The 19,920-nt window shown below is 40.2% G+C and overlaps 1 protein-coding gene across 2 annotated transcripts in view; it reads right to left on the bottom strand.

Moving 5' to 3' along the window:
* The window catches only part of crlf1b (cytokine receptor-like factor 1b), a 28,620-nt gene extending 10,248 nt beyond the window's left edge, over positions 1-18,372 (bottom strand). For both annotated transcript variants that reach the window (XM_078168685.1, XM_033621002.2), the window contains exons 1-5: positions 18,102-18,372; positions 5,199-5,477; positions 4,848-4,977; positions 3,062-3,234; positions 50-207 (exon numbers count right to left, since the gene is read on the bottom strand). In XM_078168685.1, the coding sequence (XP_078024811.1) occupies positions 50-207; positions 3,062-3,234; positions 4,848-4,977; positions 5,199-5,477; positions 18,102-18,159 (798 nt within the window). In that variant the 5' untranslated portion in view covers positions 18,160-18,372. The remainder of the gene's footprint in view (positions 1-49; positions 208-3,061; positions 3,235-4,847; positions 4,978-5,198; positions 5,478-18,101) is intronic.
* Positions 18,373-19,920: the final 1,548 nt, after the last annotated feature.

Below are 19,920 nucleotides of genomic sequence, written 5' to 3'. Positions count from 1 at the left end.
CAGGCTGCAGGTGTGTTTGTGTGTGTGTGTGTGTGTGTGTGTGGACCACCTTCCATTCTGTGCTGTCCTCCAGTCTGTAGCGTATCTGATATTTGGCCTGAAACAGAATGTCCTTGAGCTCGGGGGGGCTGGCCCAGCGGACCGTCAGCTGGTCCTCGAGGTCGCCAACGCGACTCACCTGCACGTTGGCAGGAGGGTCAGTGGTCACTGCACGAACAAGGACAAGTGTTGAAAAGTTTGTATACAGCAGATGTACAGTAATCAGGTCAAGGATACAGGAGGTGTGAATGACTTTCAGTGGATACTTTACTAAAAGACAGAGGGCAGACAAACATCACACCTCATCATTCTTCATTCATTCTTCATCATTCAAAACACTGCCATCTGTCTCATACACATGTTTAATTTATTTATTTTTTAATTTTCCCATTGATCTGCCTTTTTTATTTTTATTTTTTGGGTGAAAAATTCCTTGAATTCAATACCTCTTTTAAAAGGAAAGACAGCGCAACACATTCATCAGTATTATGAAGTGTTTGTTTCTGTGACTAACCTTTTTGTTTCTTGTTTTATCTTTCTGTTGTATTCTTTATTAACTAATTTACTAGCCCCACCCCTTTGTGATGGTCTGACAAGCTATCGCAGTAAGCATGGAGCCCACACTGTAACTAACTGCACCCCCTGAAGAAATATTATCATATTTTTGGTAAAATGAAACAGTGATTCAGAGAGAAGCAGACAGAGGGGTCTACAGTCTGTGTTTGAAGGATATATCCAGGATGTCAAACTGACTCAGTAGCAACAACAGGTTAAAAAGACAAAGATAGTTAGAAGCTAAAGCCGAACTATAGGCTACAGATCACAGTGTAAAAGTGAACCACCACATCACTGCTGATCGCCACAGAAGATGATGAATATAAAGGGAAACTTTGCTGAACCAGCTGTGTGGCATTACAGTGTGTGCAGATGAACAGTGTTTGCACACAATGCGATGACACACAGCTGGTTGAATATCAGCAAAGTTTCCCTGCTTCCCTTCACTGGTTCCTGTACAGCAGGGTTGGTCTTTTTTTCACTGTTATGATCATTAAAAAAGCAAAAGCAGCATGTGTATACATTCAGTAGGCTATATCTTCAGTAGCTAGCTAGCTAACCCTACACTTTTCAGGGTTTGATTTTGGTTTTGGAACAGGGATGAAACGTATATGTTTTTCCAACCTCTCCAGGTAACGAGTATCATTAATACACGACGTGCCCCAGGCACAACATTTAGCTCCAAATCCACAAAACCAGCCTGAAATGAAGGAAATCTGAAACGACTGCATTAGAGTCAATGGAGCACAGCTGTGTTGTTGTCGGACCCTAACCTGAGGTGGTCTGATGATACGTTATGATTGGCCAGTCTGCATCTGGAGGCGGGGCTTAGCGAAGGGTCAATTGTAAATCGTCAATTTCCATCCATTAAAAGTGCTTGTTTTTGCCACTGACAGGATCAGATTATTTTAAGTGACTTCTTACCGATCTGTCTATTAGTACATTTCCACTGTTGTTTTTCCTGCAACAACTTATCTCATGTGAGATTTTAGAGTTAGACTTCTTCTTGAGTGAGACTTGGTCACAATAAAAAACAGGTCAGTGGAAGGAAAGGAAAAATGTTTTATTTCTCTGCAGGGTCCTTTACATAATGTTGTCAGACACTTATAATAACAATCTGAGCCTGTCATTGACAAACCAAGAACTTTTAAATTGATGATGCATAATTGCCCGTAGGGATAACTTGCAACCTGCAGCTGCAGCACTCTCGCTCGATACTGAACCAGTTTCAAAAACTGTTGTCTCCATTAGTCACATTGACACAAAAACATGGGAAAATAGCATCCATCCAAAATCATAGCAGATATTTCTACCTAAACAGGGCAGTCCCACTTTGGAAGGCAAGGACATTCATTTTCCAAACATTATAGAAAGATTCCCAAAATGACTTCCAAGAGGTCCTTCAACTGTGGACATTCTTACACCATATGTATAAAGGTTTATAATTTGCTATCATAACAGTGAACAAGTGGAAATTTATAAAGATTCATTAAACTTCCCCTCGTGTACAGACTGGCTGGCAGCCTGTGGTTCAGGTCAGGCTGTACTTCCTGTAGAGAGTGTGCTGTACTCTCAGTCAGTGGGGAACTAAACATTTTACTAACTGCAATAAAGGTTGTGCACAAATCAAGTGCTTTGAAGTTGGAGGGAAAGATAAAGGTGATGGCAGCACGAGAGACAAAGGAAGGAACTTATTAAAGAACTTGTAAAAGTGTTTCCAGTTTGCAACCTCCTGCTTCAGACATCCTTCACTGCTGGTGCGTGACGCTGTTTCTCAGTTTTATTTGTTCTCTCACATCCAGCTCGACAGAGAGAGCAAAACCGAGCCAGAACAAATATACTTCCAGCTTATTGTTTCTGTTATTGAGGCAGTGCAATGCATCATACATATGGCAACGCTCCTCCTTCTCCTCCAACGCACTCACAGCTCCAAGTTATCAGCTCCTCAGTGTGCAGGGAGGATGAATGGAGGGAGAGGATGCCCAGTCACGGACAATAAACACTGCTTTCATAATGTGGTACTCGCTGGAGGCCACAACACCACGCTGTAACATTAGCGCTGGAGAAATTGTAAGATATACCTGCTAGAGCTCGTACATCATAACCTAAATTTCTTGCTGAGAAATGGGTGAAGCCATTACCAGAGAGGCATCGGATGTGCGGTTAACTTTTACAACCAAACAGTTCATCTCTGAGAGTTGCAGACTGAATCCATAATGCTGTTACAGAGGCGGGTCGGAGGGAGCGAACCATAAAAATAAATCCCCCTTTCCCCCAGAGAAGTGTGTTAGCCATATGCAGGAGATCTGCAGACAAACAAATGGAACAGAGGAAAAGAAAAGCAGGACAGGACAGGAAAGAAAAGAAAGGAAGTGACCAAAAAAAGACATGAGAGGAAAGGCAAACGTTACACTAATTAACCTCCAGGTGTTAAATAGAGACGTCCTCAAAAACTCTGCTTACCCACCTACATCGAGGATGTCCAGGGTGGTGATGTCAGAGATGGCAGAGCCCAGCTGATTGGCTGCTTCCACCCAGATCTCGTATGGCGTGAAGAGGGCGAGGTTGCGGGGGATGTAGCAGGAGTAACGTTGCTTCCCTGTGCTGTATATTTCACACTCCTTCTCTCTCCCATACCACCTGGACAGAAACAAAACATAATGACCAAAATAAATTCTTGATGTTTGTTTCTGAAGAGGCAGACTGACTATTTTTAAAGCTACAGTTGGTAACTTTTATAACAGTTACTACTTTTACTACTACTACTGTCACTATATCCTGACAGTAAGGCAGATAATTTGTGCAAAAATTCACATCCCTATGCCTCCAAATAGTGCTCCCACTGGCATTTGCAAGAACCCACTGTGTCTGAGTGACAACAGCTAATCAGAGCTGGGCCCCGAATGCAGCTGTTGTAATGTCAATCACTGCACGTGTCAACTTCGGTCAAACTGTCAAACCAGGTAGCGCTTATCAAACATTAATCACGTTTCTGCTAGTGCAGTGTCTATTTCTCACCTCAAATGTTTTCAGAAACATATTTTAGTGCACTGTTTAGCTGTAAAATGAGAAGCTGGTGGGTGGTGCTTGATTTCAGCTTGTCAATTTTCAACATGGCTCCCAGAGCAATCTTTCTCGCTAACAATACACTAAAATATGTTTCAGTTCACAAGCTGTGATTGACATGATTGAAGCCCTTGTTAAGGTGCTTCTAGACTTAGAGTTTACCTGCTTTGGTCTGAATCAGGGACTCATTTCTGACAAAGTTGCATACTTGCCTAGAGTTGGTTCGTGTTCTCACGGCAGCATTTACAAGCGGACCAGATAAAATGCCTTGAGCCAGAAACCTGCTCTTGATTGGTCAGAATTTCCATGCAGGAAAAATCCAGGAAGTAAACAAAACATTAAGGAAGAGTACACTTGCAAGATAAATGTGACACTGTCTAATGTCACAATGGAGGGACAACTACGCAGGTTGATTTTAGCACTGCTCATCATGGACTATATTGCTGTCATTGTTCATTTTAGTTAAACCATACAGTTTGAAAACGAGGCGCGGCTCCAACTAGAAAACAATGTTTTGATGCATTGGATGTGCTGAATGTGCATATTAAGGCAGTACAGGAGGAGGTGCACATTAATAATCATCCAGGACTGTAACATGCTCATGTTTAACCCAAACAATGTGTCATGTGATTGCAGTTGGTTCGGATGGAGGTCGGAACACGTTCTCACCACAAAAGAACTGCACCAGAGTTCGTTTGTAAGAGGACTGAGACCACCTCTTCAAGAAGGTCTTGGTCAGGTTATTTTGGTGCACATCGGAGTGTGATTGCTGTGTTTACACCTGCCCAAATGAACCACACTTAGGGGCAAACGAACTTGAGTTTGATTGAACCAAACTAAACAGGGCAGGTGTGAAAGCACCCTCAGAGACTCGTCTCTGGTTGTTTTCATTCAGCTGCAGTGGATTCATGTAAATGCCATTACAAGCATGATGAGGAACACGTTTTTTTGTCTCATGTACTACTGTCAGGACAGTTGTAATGACAGTTTCATCAATTATGACAAAAACTTAACTTTAAGATACCAGCGGTTACTACACGAGCAGAACAACACACTGCAGCCTCTGAGCAAAGTGCGTGTTGCAGACGATAAACTATACGCGGCACTGATGCATTAATTGCTAGTCTACCTGAATGGTGTCTGACGAGGTGATCACCTGTGAGCTGCGGCAGGTCTGGGGCGCTCACCTCAATTTGTACTTGAGGGTGTATTTGGTTTGGACGTGGGTCTCGCCCCGCCCCCCCGGGCTCCACTTGCAGCTCAAGTCCTTCGTGTTGCGGGACCAACACGTTAAATTGACTGGCTTTTCTGGAGGCCCTGGAGGAAAAGAAGAGCAACAAGAAGCAAACTAATTATTTTTTCAGGTGCTGGAATCAAGTTATCCGCCCCTTTGTTGTGCTCCGACAAGGACAAAACTAGCATGCTTGTCTGACTATGTTCAACACACCACAGTTTTCTGAGACTGATCTCACTACATATGTTTTAAAAAGTCATTCATCTCCGTATGACTCTGCACAGACTGAAAAGCCTCCACTTACTGCCCACATAGAGACATGAACCAGCCAGGACGTGTCCATCTGCTCCGTGACACATGAGGTTGTCACCAGACTGCTGCTGGGAGCCGTTGAGGTTGTGGAGGGTGACGCTGAGGGTGTCGGGGCTCAACACACTGTAGGTGCTGCTGGACAGACTCATCCCGTTCAGTGTCCAGTACAACGTGTTGGCGTGGAGGCCGAGCTCAGGGCTCAGTGTGCATGTGGCTGTTAGGCTGGAGCCAATATGAAGGATGGGATCCTGAGGGGAGATCACTGCTACATCTAAATGGTGGAAACACACATAATCACTATTTAAAGCCCGGCTAGTACTAAAGACACCCTACTACCATGCTACATCACTGTAATGTGCCATTACTCCTCTTTATGACACACTTACATTGAATTCTATCAGTGAAAAATGTCCCTCACAAGTTCCCAGAGCCCGAGGTTATGACTTTAAAATACTTGTTTTGCCCAACCAAATGTCCAAAAGCCAATGATATTCATTTTACAAAAATATAGCAAAGGACAGCTGCAAATCCTCACATCTAAGAGTCTGGAACTTGATTGTGTGTTGCATTGTTGTTTAATGACTGACTCAACCCTTTCATAAATAGTGGTCACTACAGTGGAGGGCTATTTAAAAGACTTTTTCTTGTATATGCATGGGTTTTAATGCTATAGTTGCATTAAAGGGAAATTTCGGTTTATTTCAACCCGTCTCCTATCATCCTAAATTTGTTTCAAGTGACTAGTGACATAGAAATAATAGTTAGCATGTTAGCCGTTAACCTAGATACAGCCGTAGCGTCAGACCTGTTAAAACGTAAGTGAATGGGCATCCCTTCAAGTGCAAAGTTAGTGCACTAAACAAGCTTTTTCTCCACAAAGACCGCCTCATATCGTTAGGATAAATGTCAGAGAACATATAGAAAACGACATGTAAACGTGTTGTCTTACCTTACCGGTGTGGTGCCATGTTTGTTGTTTACCATTTAGCTAAGGCTGCAACCGGTCCCATTCCTTGCAACAGAGGTATTCCTCTTCTGTGGGCATTGGGGTACAGCATTCACAGGTAACGTTACACCACCGATCTCCAGAACTAAAGCCTTCCAGCAGCCATTCCTCCTCTCTCGTCCTCTACCTGTTGTGCCTCTCTCTCTCTCCTCCTCCATTCTTCAATTTCACGAAGCTCTTCGTCAGTGTGTTCTGGTTCAAATAAATAAGGGCGGCCATCAAATTCTGCAAAATCAAATTCCTCCTCCACAAAGTCGAAGTCTGTATTCTATAAATCTTTCATAAAATAAATGAATGAACTTTTCAGGCTACCGTCCGGTTCTGCCTTGCGGCTGTTGCTGCTTGTTCTCGCGAGATTTCAGGCACGGTATGAGATCGCTGCTTGTTCTCGCGAGATTTCGGCCATGCTTTTGGAAGCAGAGGTAAATGGTAAACACACCGTAAGGTAAGACAACAACTCTGAAGACCACCTAAATGTGGAATGTTAGTATATAGGCTTTCCACATCAAGAGGCGATGGCCGCCCTTATTCATTTGAGCCAGAATACACCGACGAAGAGCTTCGTGAAATTGAAGAATGGAGGAGGAGAGAGAGAGAGGCACAACAGGTAGAGGACGAGAGAGGAGGAATGGCTGCTGGAAGGATTTAGCTCTGGAGATCGGTGGTGTAACGTTACCTGTGAATGCTGTACCCCAGTGCCCACAGAAGAGGAATGCCTCTGATGCAAGGAATGGGACCGGTTGCAGCCTTAGCTAAATGGTAAACAACAAACATGGCACCACACCAGTAAGGTAAGACAACACGTTTACATGTCGTTTTCTATATGTTCTCTGACATTTATCCTAACGATATGAGGCGGTCTTTGTGGAGAAAAAGCTTGTTTAGTGGACTAACTTTGCACTTGAAAGGATGCCCGTTCACTTACGTTTTAACAGGTCTGACGCTACAGCTGTATCTAGGCTAACGGCTAACATGCTAACTATTATTTCTATGTCACTAGTCACTTGAAACAAATTTAGGACGATAGGAGACGGGTTAAAATAAACCGAAATTTCCCTTTAAGTCACTACAGTGGACCCAAGTACATTATGCCATAGTCTCGCGTGACCAGCCTCCCTTACTTTGGAAATGGAGTCTGGGGACATTCGTCTTTCGTTTTGTTATAGAAATGGGCAGGGATATCCAGACCACGTGACGTAGGTACGGCACGTGTGTTACATGTAACAGAGACGTCGCAGCTCTGCAATAGAGCTGAATCAAATGAAATCATATCCATTTTAATCTCTTCTTGCGATGCACTGAACTCTTCCTTTTCTGTTGTACTACGGACAACAATTTGGGGAACAGTAATTCCAGTGTAGGTGGGTGTAAGGCAAAGCTAATCAGCCGTTGGTCGAGGAAGTATGGAAGTACATGGATTTGGATCCAATCACATCACTGCTGCTGGGAGCCAGTGCTAGTTCTATTACAACTTTCCTATGGGAATGTCCACAGACGACAGAGTCAGCCAGCGTGCTGACGTCATCGGCGTCTGTGTAAGAGACTAATCATGCCACTGATGGCCACCCACTGGCCAGGTGTTGTCAGTGCAACACAAATTTTTTAAAACCAAGATGGCCAACAGAGCGCAAGGAACATTGTGCAGGCCAAGAAAATCTTGCCAATCCTTCTGTAATAGGAGACCCTGGCAGGTAAATAAAATCTGTTAACATAAAGTAACATCTAAGGAGTAATACGGTTGTTAAATTTTCCAAGTATTAATTTTATATTGTGAGGAAATTACAATTAATCCTTTGTCCAGTGAATTGGACATCATGCATTGCTGGTTATATTGTGCAATTTTTATAAAAGAAACTATTATGACAATATTTTTTGTTATTTTTGCAGAAAATGTTAATTGAAAAAATTGTATAGGAGGAGTGAAGAAAAAGGAGTTGAATGGGAGGACAGAAGGGAGGAGTAGAAAGAGGGGAGAAGTTGGTCGGTCAGAAGCAAGGTTTAACGCTTTTGCATGGCATTGAACAGTCTATGAACATGTTAAAATATGTGAACACACTACTTTTAACAGCATTAAGAATATATTTTTTATAATTTCACATGATATACAGTACAGGCCAAAAGTTTGGACACACCTTCTCATTCAATGCGTTTTCTTTATTTTCATGACTATTTACATTGTAGATTCTCACTGAAGGCATCAAAACTATGAATGAACACATGTGGAGTTATGTACTTAACAAAAAAAGGTGAAATAACTGAAAACATGTTTTATATTCTAGTTTCTTCAAAATAGCCACCCTTTGCTCTGATTACTGCTTTGCACACTCTTGGCATTCTCTCCATGAGCTTCAAGAGGTAGTCACCTGAAATGGTTTTCCAACAGTCTTGAAGGAGTTCCCAGAGGTGTTTAGCACTTGTTGGCCCCTTTGCCTTCACTCTGCGGTCCAGCTCACCCCAAACCATCTCGATTGGGTTCAGGTCCGGTGACTGTGGAGGCCAGGTCATCTGCCGCAGCACTCCATCACTCTCCTTCTTGGTCAAATAGCCCTTACACAGCCTGGAGGTGTGTTTGGGGTCATTGTCCTGTTGAAAAATAAATGATCGTCCAACTAAATGCAAACCGGATGGGATGGCATGTCGCTGCAGGATGCTGTGGTAGCCATGCTGGTTCAGTGTGCCTTCAATTTTGAATAAATCCCCAACAGTGTCACCAGCAAAACACCCCCACACCATCACACCTCCTCCTCCATGCTTCACAGTGGGAACCAGGCATGTGGAATCCATCCGTTCACCTTTTCTGCATCTCACAAAGACACGGCGGTTGGAACCAAAGATCTCAAATTTGGACTCATCAGACCAAAGCACAGATTTCCACTGGTCTAATGTCCATTCCTTGTGTTTCTTGGCCCAAACAAATCTCTTCTGCTTGTTGCCTCTCCTTAGCAGTGGTTTCCTAGCAGCTATTTGACCATGAAGGCCTGATTCGCACAGTCTCCTCTTAACAGTTGCTCTAGAGATGGGTCTGCTGCTAGAACTCTGTGTGGCATTCATCTGGTCTCTGATCTGAGCTGCTGTTAACTTGCGATTTCTGAGGCTGGTGACTCGGATGAACTTATCCTCAGAAGCAGAGGTGACTCTTGGTCTTCCTTTCCTGGGTCGGTCCTCATGTGTGCCAGTTTCGTTGTAGCGCTTGATGGTTTTTGCGACTCCACTTGGGGACACATTTAAAGTTTTTGCAATTTTCCGGACTGACTGACCTTCATTTCTTAAAGTAATGATGGCCACTCGTTTTTCTTTAGTTAGCTGATTGGTTCTTGCCATAATATGAATTTTAACAGTTGTCCAATAGGGCTGTCGGCTGTGTATTAACCTGACTTCTGCACAACACAACTGATGGTCCCAACCCCATTGATAAAGCAAGAAATTCCACTAATTAACCCTGATAAGGCACACCTGTGAAGTGGAAACCATTTCAGGTGACTACCTCTTGAAGCTCATGGAGAGAATGCCAAGAGTGTGCAAAGCAGTAATCAGAGCAAAGGGTGGCTATTTTGAAGAAACTAGAATATAAAACATGTTTTCAGTTATTTCACCTTTTTTTGTTAAGTACATAACTCCACATGTGTTCATTCATAGTTTTGATGCCTTCAGTGAGAATCTACAATGTAAATAGTCATGAAAATAAAGAAAACGCATTGAATGAGAAGGTGTGTCCAAACTTTTGGCCTGTACTGTATATCAGTGTTTAAATTGGTTAATATTTCTCCAGTTGATAAATTGAATTTTTTTCATGCCTAAAGAGGAATAAAATTCTTAAGAAAAAAAACTTGACTGAAGTCGTAATAATTCATGCATGAAAGGGCTAAAGCAGTTTTTTTTAAATATTATTTTTCATTAAAGTGGATCAGATGTTAAGTCAACTCATCATTTTAGCACTAATTTGACTGTTACTAAGTACAAATTTGTTTGAGTTGTTCATGTGATATCCCCCCCTTTCTGATGTTTCATTGCAGCCTGTGTTACAGTTCTGACAATGTGCAGAAATCCACTACTTTTTATATGATATGATTCTGCTATGCACCTACTACTTCACCAGATGTGAATCAGTTTATATTTTTGAAGCTACAATTAACAAAAACGTAAAAGTGAAATAAGCCTAAAGTCACAGTGAACTTGATAAATTTGCTTCTCTAACACAACTACACTGCATTTTCAGAAGTATGCACAATAATATTGGCACATAATCAGTATCTGTAGATCAAGTATTAAAAATTAAATAGCGGTATCGGCCCTCAATGAACATGTCTGCTGATATGAGGGGCTGAAAAGATGATGCTTTAATTACGCAAATTTATTTGGTCAAAGGAGGTCAGATTTGCTCTGGTTGTGGCTGTTGTCAGGATTGTCCACGGGAGAGCACCATCATCACCGTCGTCATCATCATCATCATCATCATCATCATCATTATCATCCAGGTCTGTTGCAGTAGGATCATTTTTTAATTTTGAAATTCTCTTTTTATGGAGTTATTTCCAGGTCCAGATAGACAACTTAATCATAATCATAAGTCTTAATAGCCCAATCTTTCCAGGCCTTCTGTGGGACACAGTTAGAGCAGAAGGCAACGTAAAAGTGAGTTACAGTGTGTAATACAGAAGCCGAAATGGACCGATAAAATAAATGTATTTATAAAAGGTATGAACATAGAGAGTAACACAAAAAAGGGAAACCAAACTTAATAAGAAGCAGAATGCTGGGATGTGTTTTCATGATACTCTAATCACTTTACAAACAAGGATAAAAAGAAAAAAATGAAAACAAACAAGGATAAAATAAAATACAAAAATAAGTAAAAATAAAAAATCATAAAAGAAAAAAAACACGGGCGGGGGGGGGATAAAATAAAAATGAATGAATTAAAAAATAAATATAAATAAAATAAAAGAACACACTAAATTTTAAAGTTTTGCTTGAGAATGTAAATATGGCATATTTTACATGTAACCTAAGTACTGCCCAGTGAGTGCGTACATTTTGGAAAGCATTTTATTTTACGTCTGCATCTGTCAGTGGGCAAACAGTGTAAGAGTATATGTTATTTTCACTACAGGAGAGACTCAATGTTCTCTGCAGTTAGGTGGAAAAAACATATGTGCATTTATCGGTATCGGCCAAAGTGAGTTGGAAAATATCTGCATATTGGATTAATCGTGCATCCCTATATTTTAATTTACATTTGAGGTCTTCAGCCTGCTGTCAACCTCTAATTTCCACTGATTTGAGACTCCTCCATAACATGCATTAGGTCCTGGGCAGCTGTTTGTCTACTTCGATTTGTTTTCAGTGCTGAACACAGTGTGTCCACATCTCTCGCCAACCATAAGAAAACTTTATGTTTGTGTGGGGAGGCGGAGGTGGAGTGCAGCAGCACTGCACCACAACAGAGCAGGAGCTCAGCACATATTTATGACCCAGTAATGAAGTGGATTTATGGAGCCTCGCTAGGATCAGTCAAAAGGTCACCCTGGTTTGTCGGTAAAATCCTTGAATGCTTTTCCATACCACGACCCCTCTCAGACTTTAAGTTCACATTCATGATTGATATGCATGAGAAACCCTCTGCTGTGTGTTTGAATGTTACCACTGGGCTCCTACTTCTCAGAGATATGATGGTTAATGTGTAGACTTTTATTAACCGTGCTCCAGGTGGGCGGCGGACAAGCTTTCCAACATATGTGCCACTGCACTGTTTCCAGCCTCACTGGATTCAGTAGCATCTAATACGAAGACAAATGTAAAGAGAAGGAAAATATGTCTCCGTGTAGGAAGCATGAGGGTTGACCTTTGGGCCTCAGTGGGTGGGATTCAATATAAAACATAATGTGAGATATGAAATATGCATGAGAAATATAACGTGCTTTATACAACAGTTAGTTCCGGCCCTGCAATCTGATTGGTCGAGAGACAGTAAAACCGTGACGATATTGGAGTACAACATCACGGTTATTTCACTGTGTATGTATCACTCCTCCTCACAGCTGATTGCAATCAACAATCAAATCAAAACTGACGGTTAGTGTCAGTTAGGTCAGGAGTTGCATTGCATCCCTGGAAAAGTATTTAAACAAACTTCCACCAGATGCAAATGCCCTTTATCTGAAGCCCAGGATGACAGCAGCTCACACAGACAATATCTGGTACACTAAAGCTCCGCTGGGAATAATGCTGCATTCTGTTGGTAGCCGGAACCGGGATTGATACGGTTTCCGGTCCGGAAAGGTACAAAAGAACACCCGTTCTACCCGGAGGTCTCGTCATCAAACTCGGGCAAGGTCCAGGTAGACCGAGTCGGTAGAATTGACGTCAAGACGAAGATGGCTGCGCACACTGTGAAAACAAAACAAATGATGAACAAACAAAGTTATTTGTCCTCAATTTGTACTCGTATATGCTGTTAAATTAAGAGTTTGTGTTGTAAAAATCATACAAGTACTTTGCAATGGCATTTCTGTTTCCACTGTTGATTTGTGTTGGAAAAAAAGTCTGTGCAAGCCCGTTGTAGCCTAAAGTCATTTGAACCAGCAAAGTCTCCGTTGCTCAGCAACCATGCAAACAAAAACAAACTTACAGCGCGCCGCCACGTTTTCCATACTGTTGCAATGAAACGCTTTCAGATCAGACGTGTCATACGGTCATATAAATCCGACAAGGAATGACCGGCCTGGTTTGCCAAACGAATGCGGCATAAACTCACTCGCACAGATGCTGCCGAAGATGTGTAAAGAGGCGGGCACAACAGCTATCTTCACCAATCACAGCCTCAGGGCGACTGCCATATAGAAGCTGTCAGATGCGGGTCTTGAAGCGAGGGAGATCATGACAGTGAGTGGGCACAGGTATGATGTTGTTTTAACGTAGCCTATGTGTAAAGTTAGTCTTCTAATTAGGAGTCGGGCCCTAAATATACCTTTTGTCTTGCCAGTCTGAGAGCTTGTTAAAAAGCTACTGGAAGCCATCCTTGGAGAGCAGGAAACGATGGAGCAACATACTGTCAGATCAGAAGGCAGAGTCGGCTGTGCCTGTGAAGCGACAGTCCGCCATGCAGTCACCAGAGACTTATTTCACCGGCTGCACAATTAATGGAAATGTGCAGATAAATGTGTATAAAGTGTAAGTGCCTGGTGCACCATGTCTGCGTTACATAGCAACGGTGACAGCGGAGTCCCAAGGGAACTATTTTTGTTGGCAGAAGACAAATAAAATGCTTAAATGATCTATTTTGTCCTCATTTTTCAACATTTCTTAATCAGCCTTGCTTATTTAACTGTTGAACTGTTGTATAAAAGCAATATCACACTCGAGCACGAGGCACGAGGCCTATGACCAAATCACAGCCGTGACAATATACGAGTATAACATCACGAGCTCGAGTGTGATATTGCTTAATTTTATCACACATACAGAAGCTGCTTGCAGATGTTATTCCCAGTCTTCTGATTGTAAATGTCTGCATGGTAATAACTGGGAATATTGTTATCTTTCCTGCGATTCCTTCTTGCAACAGAGCTGATGAACATCATTAATTTCAATTTGACTCATCAGCTGCGTCACCACCATGTCTAATAGGTCCTGATCTAGGACATCTAATCACTGCTCTCATATTCATATGGCGTCACTGCATCTGGATTTATTTTACTGGAGAACGCTACAATTAGGCTGTAATTTGTGTTTTTGTTGACACTGTGTTATTAGTTGGTTGCAAGTTTCCAAAAACTTTTTCATATTCACTTTCATATTCAGCAAAGTTATAGTAAAAAAGAGCCATAAGAATTTACACAATGTTGGATATTGGAATTTTACACAATGCTGGATATTGGAATATTATACAGTGTTGGATATCAAAATTTTACACAATGTTGGACATTGGAATTTTACACAGTGTCTGATATCGGAATTTTACACAATGTTGGATATTGGAATTTTACACAATGCTGGATATCGGAATTTTACACAATGTTGGATATTGGAATTTTACACAATGCTGGATATCGGAATTTTACACAATGTTGGATATTGGAATTTTACACAATGCTGAATATTGGAATTTTACACAATGTTGGATATTGGAATTTTACACAATGCTGGATATCGGAATTTTACACAATGCTGGATATTGGAATTTTACACAATGTTGGATATTGGAATTTTACACAATGCTGAATATTGGAATTTTACACAATGTTGGATATTGGAATTTTACACAATGCTGGATATCGGAATTTTACACAATGTTGGATATCGGAATTTTACACAATGCTGGATATTGGAATTTTACACACTGTTGGATATCGGAATTTTACACAATGTCTGATATCGGAATTTTACACAATGTCTGATATCGGAATTTTACACAATGCTGGATATTGGAATTTTACACACTGTTGGATATCGGAATTTTACACAATGTCTGATATCGGAATTTTACACAATGTCTGATATTGGAATTTTACACAGTGTTGGATATTGGAATTTTACACAATGTTGGATATCGGAATTTTACACAGTGTTGGATATTGGAATTTTACACAACGTCTGATATCGGAATTTTACACAATGTCTGATATCGGAATTTTACACAGTGTTGGATATTGGAATTTTACACAATGTCTGATATTGGAATTTTACACAATGTCTGATATCTGAATTTTACACAATGTTGGATATCGGAATTTTAAACAATGTTGGAATTTTACATAATGGCTGATATATCGGAATTTTACACAATGTTGGATATCGAGAACACACCAATAATCTGTTTTTGAAATCACATGAACTGAAATAATGGATCCAGTGGATTTTAAACGGGCTCAAGTCATGTACAAAGCAAGAAATAACTTACTACCTGGCAACATAAAATGTTCTTGGACATGGTGTAACTTAAGAGATAGATTCAATTTGAAAAAACGTTGTTTTCGCACCACTCTGAAAAGTATGTGTACATCAATTTGTGGGGTAATTTTGTGGAACGCACCGGCTTAAGAAATCAAACACAGTAAATAGTCTAAAAAGAGGTACAAAGACAGTATTTTCACAAGGTACAGAAATGATTAAAGGGAATGTGAAGCTCACTCAAGGTGAGACTGTTGTCGGTATTCTCAATTGGTATTTGTTTTATACACGGGGTAATATTGGTTCTCAGGTATTAAGAAGTGTTGTGGTGTAAATGTGTGGTTGATCGATGTGTACTTATGTAGTAGCTTGATTAGTGATGGATTAGTGTAGTTTGGGACTGGGGGATAGGGCAAGACAAGCATGTTGCTTCTTCCTACTCCTTTTCTGACATAGAAAGTTAATCTATGTTTCTCATTGTAAGTCTGTTCATGATTTATTGTTTGTCTCTGTTTTGCAGGGTTTTTTTCTACAATACGTTCTATTTTGTTTCTTTATTTTAAATGTTCGAAACAAATAACTCAAATCAGGTTTTACAAATAAATAAATATCAGGGTCCATGTGACGATGAATATTTGTCAACTGTCTGAAATCTTTTTGAAGATTGTTCCATGTCCAAGGTGCAGAGTAGGAGAATGCAGTTTTCCCAGATCTATTAAACCCAGGGTTCATTAAAAAGCAACCACTTGGAGGAGCGTAGCCGGTAACTACCAGAGCTGACACAGAAGGGTGCAGAGGAAGGCCGGAAGTTTGCCCAACACTGCATGCTCTAAATATTAAGGAGGACGTGTCTCCTGGGTCCTCCCTGAAATCTACACCCATGGTATTAGGTCCTTGTAGACTATATTGGATTTTTATTTGAGTTGAGTTTAAGCTGACATTAGTTTCTTTCAAACATAATAGTATCTGCGTCTGTGTCTGCTGATAAACAACAAGAACTTACAGCACAGAAATATCAAAGACATGTTTGAAGTCATTTAGAAAGTGTCTCCATAACATGATTCATCCCCCAGAGAGCACTGACAGGTTTATATTTAACTGTAAAATGTCACACTCATTTAAATGTTTGTGTATGTAAAAAAAAAAAAAGGAATATTGGCTGATGTATAGTGACCAGATTTTTTTAAAACTGTCATTATTTGTAGTGTGGACATGTGCACATGCACAGAAACATACACAGACCTCATACTTAATAATATAGTCACTGTTAATTATTTTTTGTTTCTTTTATCACTGTGCTCTTCTCTTTGACTTAGTCTTTGCCTGTATTTTACTGTATATGATGTGTTGAATAACTCCATGCTCACTAATCTTACACTAAATGTTTTAATTTCAAAAGCCTAACCAGGGACATGGGCTGCAAATTACCCATGGCTAGAAACCTGTATGCATTTTATCTACTTTGTATTTTACATATGAAGCAGTGTCATATGCATTTGTCCTTGTCAAATAAACAAATAAATAAAATATTTGTATGACTTTTGCATCAATTTGATAAAGTTTCTTGATTTGTCAGGCATTTATCAGAAGCTGATATTCCTGTTTAATAAAAATGTATTAAATGGACTGCACTTGTGTAGTGCTTTTCTAGTTATCCGACCACTCAAAACACTTTTACACGACATGTCACATTCACCTATTCACACACACATTGACACACTGGTGGCCTAGGTTGCCATACAGGGTGCCACCTACTACTCTGTAACCATTCACACGCACTCACATACTGATGGAACAGCCATCGGGAGCAATTTGGGGTTCAGTATCTTGCCAAACAATACCATGACGTGGGCTTTAGGAGCCTACCTACCTCTGAGCCACAGCCACCAACAATTATGTCTGCATAAAAATGTGCTATACCAGTACATCAATATCACAATATAAAACTTTTGCGTAGGGATGCACATGATTGGATTTTTTGTCGATAATCCAGTATGCCGATATATAACAACTTGGCTGATGACGATACTGTCTCTTCTGTAGTGGAATTAACATCACATTATGCATGCAAACACTTATCATGATAGCCCACCAGCAGATGGAGACATGAAATACAGAGCTTTTCAATGTAATCAAATCAAGTTTATGTACATAGCGCATTTAAAAACAACTGTAGTTGACCAAAGTGCTGTCCAAATTTAAAAAATGACACACAAATATATAGCAATATCACATGCATACAAATATAAAACAGAATAATACCGGTAAGAACATATGTATAAAAAAGATCATAAAATATTAAAACCACTACAAACAACCAAAGGCCATTGAAAACATGAAGGTTTTAAGATTATTCCAGAGCTTCGGAGCAGCTACCACAAAGGCACAATTTCCCTGACCCACCAGCCTGGATCGTGGGACAGTTAAAAGTAATTGTTCTGAAGATCTAAGAGGTTGGGAGCTGGAGTAGGGGCAGAGAAGTTCAGCAGTACACTGGGGTGCCAGCCCATGTATGGCCTTAAAAACAAATGAAACAAGCTAATCAATCCTGCATATAGCCAGTGCAGAGTATGTGATTTTCATTCATTGTGCAAAATAAGAAAAAGCATGTTGCTGATACCCTTAGTTAATTTTAAAGGCAATATTGGCATGAATTTTATAGCCTACATATCGCCTCCTCCTAATAAGCATAGGAACATCTTGAAAATGTATCTTCTGTGGTTTCCTATTATAATGATTACAGGTGGGGTGATAATAACACCTGGGCAGATATTAAAAGTCGCTTTTTTTTAAAAATAATAATAATAATAATTTAAGTTAATTTAAATCTGATGTTGTTTTGGAGCCTCCATACATCAGCTCACTCTGGGAAACAGCTTCAGCTTTACATTGACCCTCATCACCCTCCATACCCCACTGAGGTCTGCCACCGACAGGCACGCAGTAGCCTAATGCTCAGTGTCCGTCTGTTTGTCGGATGACTAAAGTTTGGGTACTTACGTGTCGAGGACAGCAGCACATGTGAGACAAGGAGGAGGAGGAACAAGAAGGAAAACATGCTGCTTTTCTTCCTCTCGGTCCTCTCTGAGTTTCCGGGACGTGAGGAGCAGTCAGCCCAGCAGAGGTGACCGCGCAGCTTCACTCTTCAGCGGCTGTTCTCAGATCAAATGTTGGCTCCTCTTCACACCGAGGTGTCTGCAGTCAGGCTGCTGCTGGAGGAGACACGAGGTTTGATTCCTTTTAACTCCACAGTGACTCTGCTGCTGCTGGAGCAGCGCTCAGGTTCACACTGTTTGCTCCTCCCTTGTTTTCAGCCTCATGTTATTAGTGCTGCTCGGTGTATCCCCTCCCTGACACACACACACACACACACACACACACACACACACACACACACACAAAACTTATATGCAGCCTACTTCTCATTGTTGCATCATTTACAGACAGATCAAGTGAGTTGATGAAGCCTAAAATAAACCCTCCATGTATGTGTGTCATTAACAGGCTACAGCTGCCATAGAAATAAAATGATTCATTTCTAGCAATCATTTTATTTCTGTTACTGCTGCACTGGGGAAAAATATGTAATTAAATCACAGTTACTAATCAAAAATACTGGTGTTTTTCAATACAGGGTGAAGTCAGCTGATTTGGGGACTTTTTGTTAGATTACCAAGAAAACCACCTTAAAATTCTGAAAACTTCCTTAAATGTTACTTTAACAAGGTATTATAGTTCTCTGCTGTATTTCTGTAAAGAAAAAAATTTGCCAAGTAAAATAATTAAAAAAGATTTGGACCTTCAAACACATGAAGTAGCCTTGCCTCACTTTGACAGCAGTCACATTTTTTGCATAATGTTTCATATTCCTTAAGTCACACAAATACTGAACATGTCCGTAATATGACAGGGTGGCACACAATAGCATACGAGTCATGCTTTTATAAACCTGCTGGTGTCACCTCAGACAAATGTATGTACTTTAAACTAACATTTGTCTGAAAATAACAGTTTTCTGGAAACATAATTGATCTATAATTTGGAAACAGTGAAGTGTAACTATATATTTCCTCAAGTGCTGGTACATAGCAGAGTACAGTAATGCACATTTATTCCAGTTTTATGCTACTTATACACTTCTATTCATTTTCATTAAGATTTTACAAACAAATACATGATGCAACATTAATTATTTTTTATACAAATAAAAAGATGAACTACTGCTTTAAAATATTTTTTATTGCTATAGATTCAACCGTCCAATAGTTTGTAAATCAAAGACAGTTATGGCTCTAATTCAGCTTCAACTTAAAATAGCTTTTTACATTCTCTATCAATAAAGTAAGACCAGATCAGAGTCAATAATCTGAGGTAGCTGTCAGATTCTGGCTGAGAACGTGAACTGAGCTGCAGATTTTGCTGTAATATACTCAAATAAATAAATAAATACATAAATAAAAAGTTAAATAAAATAAATAAATCAAAAAGTAGAAGCATATTTGTCATATTTAGTAGGATTATTCTGGCAAAATATTGCATGATGACCAACTTATTATTTCCTGGATTTTGTTTTGGTCACCATAGTCCCTAGATTCTAAACATGATTCTTTTTTTTCCTGGAGGAGGGTTTTTGTGCCATGTGTGTTTCTATTTCTTTAAACCAATGTTTAGACTGATGGAATAAATGTCTTGGGACCATTTAGTGTTAGCATTAGGTTAGTTTAGTCTCTGGGTTTTTAGTTAGTCTTAGTAGGTTATAGATGCTTCATGCTTTGTGTCATGTCTTGGCCCCTATTCTCAAGCTTTCAATGGCTTGTCA

The sequence above is a fragment of the Epinephelus lanceolatus genome, chromosome 6 (genome assembly GCF_041903045.1).
Source record: "Epinephelus lanceolatus isolate andai-2023 chromosome 6, ASM4190304v1, whole genome shotgun sequence".
Classification (NCBI taxonomy): Eukaryota; Metazoa; Chordata; class Actinopteri; order Perciformes; family Serranidae; genus Epinephelus; species Epinephelus lanceolatus.
The sequence above is the reverse complement of the archived record's forward strand: the minus strand, read 5'-3'. Positions and strand labels throughout refer to the sequence as shown.